Raw genomic sequence first — 8,997 nt, forward strand, 5'->3', positions numbered from 1 at the left:
GGGGGGGGGGGGGGGGGGGGGGGGGTATGCAAATGAAGCAATGCCCAGATGGACTGAGTATCAGAAAAGGAAGCAGTTCAGGGCTTTGGCTGCTGCAGCGTACCAGGCATCATCCCTTTATTTTCAACACAATAGTAAAAAAACAGATTTCAGGTTAGCCCTTCAGAGCTTCACAAACCTGGGTGTGTGCCCACTAAGGAACTCAGAGGTAGGTAGGATAAGGGGGTACCTGTGAGTGATGCTGTGGGTCTTTCCCACCTCACTCCTCAGATCCAGGGGTTTGCTAGCTCTTTGTGACAGGTACCATGCCAGATGATTTACACCTGTAATATCTCATCCACCTTTCCCAGTGACCCATGAGGTGTATATTTTCCCTGTTTTAAGGCTGAGGAAATTCAAACTCAGAGGAAGTTAGACATCTAACCAAGGTTATAGACTGCAAGTGGTAAGGTTGGAATTTGAATCTAAGGATCTCTTGGATTCTTTTCCTTTGTGCCAAGATGCCTCCCACTTAGCTGAACTGGCCTGAGGCAAATTTCTCAGGGGTCTGACAAGCCAGCCTGCTGTGGTGAAGTGTTTTCCTGCCTGGTGGACACAAGCGATACCCCATAGTACTTTAGTTTATTTCCCTTGCATGAGAATTCAGCCACTGTTCATTATTTTTTCAGAACCCAGTGCTGGACAGATCCAAGAAGGAATTGGAGAAGCTGTGAATAATATTGTGAAACATTTTCACAAACCTGAAAAAGAGGTATGATCTGTAAAACTTAATATGTAGGATTTTAAAGCCATTTTTATACATGGTACATAAGGCAGTAGAGGGTATGTTAGTTTTTATTTGTAAGCTTTCTAACAGCTACAAAAAAGTGCTTCATAGCTGTCATCAGCACCTGTTTCTCTAGCATTTTCTTAAACAGAGAAGCAGCAGATTATTCTTTGGCACTGCGTGTTTTGCTCCACAGAGAGGAAGCCTCACAGTGTTGCTGTGTGGAGAAAATGGACTGGTTGTGGCACTTGAACAAGTCTTCCATCATGGATTCAAATCTGCTCGCATCTTCCACAAGAATGTCTTCATCTGGGACTTCATAGGTAAGTTAAAGCAGGTATATGTTATTATAAGGTCACTGAAATGTTTCTTACAAAACTTGAAGACCCCAGAGTTTAAGCAAATAAGGGGTAGTAACAAGGGAGTACATTTTTTAAAATAAATATCAAATTAGCACTATCTTTTCATTCATCCAACTAGTATTTATGGTGTCCATAATATTCCAGACACTATTCTAGATGCTCAAGATCTACATCAAGGGGCACCTGGCTGTCTTAGTCGGTAGAACATGGGACTCTTGATCTCAGGGTCATGAGTTCAAGCCCCACATTGGGCATAGAGCTTACGTTTAAAAAAAAAAAAAAAAAAGTATACATCAAGAGATAAGTAAAACACAAAAATTCCTACGGTTGACGTACTTAGATTCTGGTGGGGGCAGGAACCCAGACAATACACAAAAACATAATAAGTATGCAGCTTATCTAGTATGTTATAAAGCTGTGTTTGATGTGGAAAAAAATAGAGCAGAGTGACAGGACATGGGGTGGAGAGTACTATTCTAAGTGGGGTGGTTCTACGCTTTGTGGACAAGGTGATATTTGATCAAAGACTAAGGAAGTGAGGAATCGAGCCATGTGGCTGTCTGGGAGAAGAATACTGCTAGCTGAGAGGATTGCCAGGGAGAGGCCCCAAGCTCGGAGTACACTTGGCCTTTTCATAGAATGGCAAGACTAATGTGACTGGGCCAGAGTGAGGGAGACAGAAATTAAGAGGATACTGGGGAGAGAGGGCTGTTTATTGCCAGAGTCAGGTGCTTCAGGGCCATCTAGGCCATTGGAACAACTTTGGTCTTTATCATGATTGAAATAGGAAGTCATTGGAAGGCTTTGAGCCAAGGAGTGGGAGACATAATATATGTCTGCTTTAGAAGGATTACTCTAGCTTTATGCTGTCCAGTATGGTAACCACTAGCTACTTGTGGCTATTTAAATTTAAACCGATTTAATGTAAATTAAATTTAAAATTTACTTCCTTAGTCATACATGCCTTACCTAGGAGCTACTAAGTTGAACCTACAGATACAGAACATTTCATTCATCACAGAAAATTCTGTTGGTAGTGTGCTGCTTTAGCTTGCTAAATAAGCTTTGTAATCTTTATTTTGGTATGTAGTTCTTCTAGAATTCCCAGCTTTTTTTAAAGGGATGATTAATCATTTTGTGTCTTGTAAATATAGTCTAGATGAAGTAGTTGATTTTATCCGACTTAGAATTTTTAGACAAAGAAGAGGTTAACAGAGCTAGGCCTCCCGGAGTGATTTTTTTTTTTCTTTTGGAATGCCTAGAATCTTAAGCTCCTATTTCTGATATGTGTATACATATCCCTTCCTTAGAGTTCCTGAATTAGTTCTATTTCAAGGATTTTTTTTTGTGAAGTGTTAGCCAGCCATTTTGTAACAGAACAGAGGGTACCATTTCGATGGTTCCTAAATATTTACTGGTTACTCATAGAAGGTTCTAGCCTTGACAGAGGAGTCTGGTTTTCTGTTTGTTTGTTTGTTTGTTTGTTTCCAATTTCCATTGCTTGAAGATATTCTAAAGAGAGTAAACTTTCTACCCTTCTGGAGTGCAGTCTAGATTAGAAAATAAACTGCTGGGAGTATATTGTTCCACTGTGAAACATGGATCTCTGAAATTCATCTTGAAACCAGTGATAAAATAATGATTTTGGTTTCTGGACTGGCTATAATACAAAGCATCATTAGTGTTTCCAGAATAAACTAAGTGATACTCTTTCTGTACATGAAGTATTAATGCGTATTGTGATATGATTCTGACTTCCTTCCCCAGAGAAAGCAGTTGCTTATTTTGAAAGCACTGACCAGATTCTAGACAATGAAGATGATGTCCTTATTCAGAAATCATCGTGCAAAACCTTTTGCCACTATGTAAATGCTATTAATACTGCACCCAGGAACATTGGGAAGGACGGCAAATTCCAGATTTTAGTTTGCCTTGGAACACGGTAAAAAGCCAATTCTTAACTTTCACTATCTTTGTTACATGTTGAACAAGAGTCCAGAAGCAATTATACCAGATCATGCCCCTTCCAGGGCTCTCCCATGGGCCTCTTTCATTCCTGATTTTATTATGAGACTATCTTTATTGGGTACTTGATATATGTTGGCACGATGCTAAGTACATTACATTCATTATCTCATTTAATCCTCCTGTCACTTCACTACTACACTACATGAAGTAGCAACTGGTATCCTCATTGTGTAGATGAGAAAACAGAAAATAGATGAGGCATAACTAAGTTAACCAACTTTCCCAAGGTCACACCTTGGGAAAAAACCAGAGCCAAGATTCATACCCAGTCTCATTCAAGAGCCCATACTTTCAACCATTACACTACACGGGCTCCAAAGGTGGGCAGGTGGGTAAAAGGTAGTTTGATAGGGAATTTGACACACCACCACATATATGCACATATATTTACAGTATACCACCATATTGCTTTAAATTTGATAACATTATAGAATTCATACTATATAAATAATTCTTTTTTCTATATAAATAATTCTTAACTATATAAAGTCTCTTTTTTTTTTTTTTAAGATTTTTATTTATTTATTTAACAGACAGAGATCACAAGTAGGCAGAGAGGCAGGCAGAGAGAGAGAGAGGAGGAGCAGGCTCCCTGTGGAGCAGAGAGCCCGACGCAGGGCTCGACCCCAGGACCCTAGGATCATGACCTGAGCCGAAGGCAGAGGCCTTAACCCACTGAGCCACCCAGGTGCCCCATAAAGTCTTCTCTTTAAGACAGTTTCCTACCCTGGTATTTTTTTAAAATGACACATAAGAGCTGTACAATCCATTAATTTTAAAACAGCTATCAGAATTTTAAGACATAAAACACATAGACTTTTAGAATAAGCTTCTTTTTTTTTTTTTTAAACGATTTCTTTATTTAAGAGAGTACAGGGGAGGGGCAGAGGGTGAGGGAGAGAGAATCTCAAACAGACTACCCCCTGAGTGCAGAGCCTAACACAGGGCTAAGTCTCACAACCCTGAGATCATGACCTGAGCCAAGATCAAGTGTCAGAAGCCCAATGGACTGAGCCACCCAGGCACCCCAAGAATAAGATTTTTTTTTTTTAAGTTACTTGTGCAATGTTTGTTATTTTCTACCACCCCAACAAGAGATTCAGCATGCCTACTTATTGCTGCTCTTGTCAGGAAAGGCATATTGTGGGGTGCCTGGCTGGCTCAGAAGAGCATGTGACTCTTGATCTCAGGGTTTGTAAATTCAAGCCCCACGTTGGGTGTAGAGATTACTACAAAAAATTAACTTTAAAAGAAAAAGAAGGGGGACGCCTGGGTGGCTCAGTGGGTTAAGCCGCTGCCTTCGGCTCAGGTCATGATCTCAGGGTCCTGGGATCAAGACCCACATCAGGCTCTCTGCTCAGTGGGGAGCCTGCTTCCCCTTTCCTCTCTCTGCCTGCCTCTCTGCCTACTTGCGATCTCTGTCAAATAAATAAATATCTTTAAAAAAAAAAAAAAACTGACTGAGTGGCTCAGTCAGTTAAGCATCTGCCCGCTAGGGTCATGATCCCAGGGTCCTGGGATCGAGCCCCAAGTTAGGCTCCCTGCACAGCGGGAAGTCTGCTTCTCTCTCTCTCTCTCTCTCTCTCTCTCCCCTTCTCCCCCTGCTCGTGCTCTTTCTCTTTATCTCTCTCTCTCAAAGAAATGAATAAAATCTTATAAATTAATTAGTTAAGAGGAAAGAAAAGCATATTGAGATGCTTAGTAAGAGCATCTTAGATACTTAGTGACAGATACCTAATGTCTGAGTTTAATCAGTACACACTGAAGGTTGATCCCAGAGTCCCAGTCCTGCATCGGGCTCCCTGCTCAGTGGGGAGTCTGCTGCTCCCTCTGACCCTCCCTCCTCTCTTCTGCTTTCTCTCATTCTCTCTCTCTCAAAGAAAAAAAAAAAAACACCTGAAGGTTGAGATGTCCTCCTGAAACAACTGGTTCACAGAACTAAGTTCAGTATTCTTAATAAGAGGGGCCAGTTTCACCTATACTTTTAAAATTCCTTTTGAGCATGATCCTTATCTTCTTTTATATATATACTGTTTTGATTAATTAGACCAGTGCCTCCCTGCTTTTGGTTTATAAAATCTACTTAACGGTTTTCTGCTTTGATTTCATTCCTTACCTTGTTATGTTGTGTTAGTTTTTTTTTTAAATGTTAGTCCCACCTATTTAATGTAGTGTTTGTTCCCAAAGAGTCAGTATACTTTGGCATGCCTTGCCACAGATGTCTGAGTAACAACCCTATTAAAAAAAGATACAAAATGACATTCTGCCTCTTTTTAAAAGTGTTCATTCCCGAGTACAGAGTCCCATTAATATGGTAAGTCCTTAAGGCCAATTTGTCCAGACTTACTTTTACAATCTCTTACGTTTTCCCTTTAGCTGACACTGTCTCATTACTGTATCTTTTTAACCAGCAAATTCCTGACTTTGGTTTCCTCTCTGAGGTCTGGTTTCCTCTCTGCTGACCTCAGAACATGGCTCGTTTTACTCTGTCCAGCCCCACACCTTCCCGCTGAAAGCTCTAACATTTGTATTGTTCTGTAGCAAGGTCAGCAGGGCTCAGGACTTCTTTCTCTGAATCTGTAGGGATCGCCTGCTCCCACAGTGGATCCCACTCTTAGCTGAGTGTCCTGCTATTACCCGAATGTATGAGGAGAGCGCCCTCCTGCGCGACCGCATGACTGTCAACTCTCTCATCCGCATTCTGCAGACCATTCAGGACTTCACCATAGTCTTGGAAGGATCGCTCATCAAAGGAGTGGATGTGTAACCCACGTGACTAGAAACTCTCAGTCCAGACCCCTTGTTCCCGAACCTTCCCCAGCTATGGGGACTGATTTGGACTTGTCTGACAAGGTAGTGAGTCACTGCAGGGGCAACACACTGTATTCCCCAATTTGAACAATCCTCACACTACAGACAAGGGAAAATGCTGTATTGTAGTTCATTTGAACCTGGAATTTAGTATAAAATAGAGTATTTTCATGTGTTAGATGTGTGTAAATATGCTATCTTCTTTAAGAAATTATATTACTCTAATAAGATACTTTTCTTAGATTAAATATTCCTGTGATTTAAAATAAGTTGCTTAACCGCATTGGGAGTTGGGGAGGGGAAGAGTGGTGCTAGCCAGGAAGAAGCCAGTAAACATGTAATTACAGTGCAACCGAGTCGGGCTTTTTTTTCCCTCCAGGTATCACAAAGGATCCCAGAATGCATTGTTATGTCGTAGCCATCCGTCCTGGTGTGTCCGAGTCTTTGTATTGTGAAAGTGAACAGCTTTACCTACTGTACGTGACAGTCCACACTTAAATGTTTTTTTTAAGTTACAAATGGTTTCATACATTTGAATTGAGTCACTTTTCCAGTCTTTTGGAAAAATTTTTCCGTCCGCACAAGCTAAAGATATGATTCAAATATTTTAAATACTGGACCCCAGGAGCTTGGCTGAACTGGAAAGAGAACACACAAAGCGCTGAGAAATATGTTAAATTGTAGGATTATAACTTCTTTACACTTTGGAAAGATTAGCCTAGACTAACTTCATTCTTCACATTTTTATTCTTGTTATGTGAGGTACTTTGCAGAGATGTGAATTTCAAAGTGTTGTTCTCAAAGTTCTAAGAACTGCAAACGGCAGTTTGATTCTGTACTTAAAATTTGGCCATCTAACCCCTGCAGCAGTTCCTTACCTCAAGGATAATCAATCTCAAACCCTCTCTTTGTTAGGTTCCAGTCCCCACTCCCCTCCCCTCTTCCTGTGCCCATCCCCCTCTCAGGAAATGGAAGGAATGTCTAAGAAGGAGGAGGGCTCTGTGTAACTTGGAATGTTTTTGTGAAAGTATTTGTTGACCAAGATAATGCAAATAACAGAGGGAAAGAGCAAGAATGAAACCTTTCTGGGTGTTTCAGGGCAAGTTTTTATGTTCCTTTCTTAAGAAAGGGTAATAATATAAAACAACTGGCCTGGAGAAGGTAAAAGCCAGGGCCGCACAGACTGACAAAAATGGAAGCAGAATGAGAGGCAACAGTTTTTAAAGACCAAACATTGTGAGTAGCTTTCCAACTTGGTATTTTATAAGGAAGTTAAATAAATGTGGTGTTAGCTAGTTACCTTGAGTCTTCACTTATGGTAGGTCCTGTAACTAATTAGGCATTTGCACACTGTTATCGGTGAAATTGCCTCACAGAGCTCTGAGTTTTATTCCCACTTGTGGCTGAGAAACAAAACCATGGCCTCTCAGGACCCTTGTACAATCTTGAGGGTCCTGGGCTTTAGCCAACAGTATTGTTTCCCTTATTTCCTGGAGGAAGAAATTAAACAAACAAGTGCTTCACTCCCTTTATCAAACACTGTATTCTGTTTTCAGCTGGGGTGACTAAGGCACATCCCCTTTTAATCTGTGACTTAGTACTTGAGGAGCACTAGGGTTGCTGAAGGCAGCATTTAGAAACCCAGGGAAGGGCTTTAGAAAGATGATTCTGGGTGACCTGGGCACACAGGAGATGTGTTCGCCTGAGGCTAAGGGCTGTCTGCCTTGGTGTAGCTCTTCCAAGGACCTAGAAGGTCTTTCATGGGAGGTATCCAGAACCTACTTCACACGGGGTTCTTGTGTTGCAGTGATTAGAAACCACAGAATGATCAGTGCAGGGTTTTATTCTTGTACCTTTCTTAGAAGGCCATCATTCTGGCACACTCTGGGCAGCTGAGAGATGACATGTGAGCATGCTAGCATTGGGCCATCATTTTGTAGATGGGAACACTTGAGGATCAGAGGGTTTAAATACTTACCCCACAGCTGGTCAGTGACAAAACAGTCTAGAGCTCATGTCTTTTATTACACCAAGGCTGCGTGAGACTGAGCGCCAAGGAGGCATTCATATTAATAGTCTTTCTACCCCTGGATCTTTATCCATCCACCTAAACAGGTAGGAAATAACTGTTAACATTCATTTATAATAATTATTTATAAGGATTAATTTAACATTCATTTTAACAAATGGTTCTCAAGTGGTGGAGAGTTACATCCATTACAAAAACCGGGAGCAAAATTGGATTTGGGGCCTGTGAATAAAGCTGTTACTTTAAAAAGTAGTACCCCCCAAAAGAGTTATACCGAAAGTCTTATCCCACTTTGTGTAGTATGACCACAACAGTGGAAGTGACCAATTTCAAAAGAGATAATCACACCAGAACTGAACCCTCCTCTAGAATGCTGGAGCCTTTAAATTGATCACCTGGGGAGTCCATATAGTCATTCCAGTGACAACAGCCATGTCTCCATACATATGGGACCTCCTTGCAAGCTGCTTGAATGGCCTACAGCCCATTCTTCTGACTATTGCCAGTTATGGTAAATCTTGACATTTTGTTATTTTTTTTTTCAATCTTGGCATTTTAAAAGAAATTTAGTATCTGCAAACAAAAAGTCCTTAGAATCCGAGTTGATGAATAAAAATGATGTTTAAGCAGAGTTTGAGGTCACAAAACAAACAGTTCTAAAGAAATAAGACTTAAAGTTCTTACGTGGCTTATAGCTGCCAATACCAGAATATTTTGAGCAGGACCGTAGCAGAACCCTTAGAATAAGTGTCCATAGCTGGCTTTTGGAAGGACCATACCCAGTGAGAGATATTCTTTTTGCTGTATTAATTTTTTTAATTAATATATTGCTTCATAATCACACCTTAGAGTTAAAGTAATTAAAACCAATTTTGTAATTGACTTTTTTTCTTCAAAATAAACTAAAAATAATGCCTGGAATTACAATTAGTATTTTCAAATAACAATAGCTTGAGAAGAAATTGTTTTAAAATGAAATTGCCAAAAATATTACCTCTTGA

At 40.4% G+C, this 8,997-nt stretch overlaps 1 protein-coding gene across 4 annotated transcripts in view; it reads left to right on the plus strand.

Annotated features, from left to right (window-relative positions):
- Window positions 1–6,316, plus strand: part of DENND5B (DENN domain containing 5B) — a 195,499-nt gene extending 189,183 nt beyond the window's left edge. For all 4 annotated transcript variants that reach the window (XM_032855132.1, XM_032855133.1, XM_032855134.1 and 1 more), the window contains 4 exons: window positions 669–751; window positions 963–1,089; window positions 2,896–3,070; window positions 5,740–6,316. In XM_032855132.1, coding sequence (XP_032711023.1) covers window positions 669–751; window positions 963–1,089; window positions 2,896–3,070; window positions 5,740–5,923 — 569 coding nt within the window. In that variant the 3' untranslated portion in view covers window positions 5,924–6,316. The remainder of the gene's footprint in view (window positions 1–668; window positions 752–962; window positions 1,090–2,895; window positions 3,071–5,739) is intronic.
- Window positions 6,317–8,997: the final 2,681 nt, after the last annotated feature.

The sequence above is a fragment of the Lontra canadensis genome, unplaced genomic scaffold, assembly GCF_010015895.1.
Source record: "Lontra canadensis isolate GAN:19392208 unplaced genomic scaffold, GSC_riverotter_1.0 scaffold9, whole genome shotgun sequence".
NCBI classification, from domain to species: domain Eukaryota; kingdom Metazoa; phylum Chordata; class Mammalia; order Carnivora; family Mustelidae; genus Lontra; species Lontra canadensis.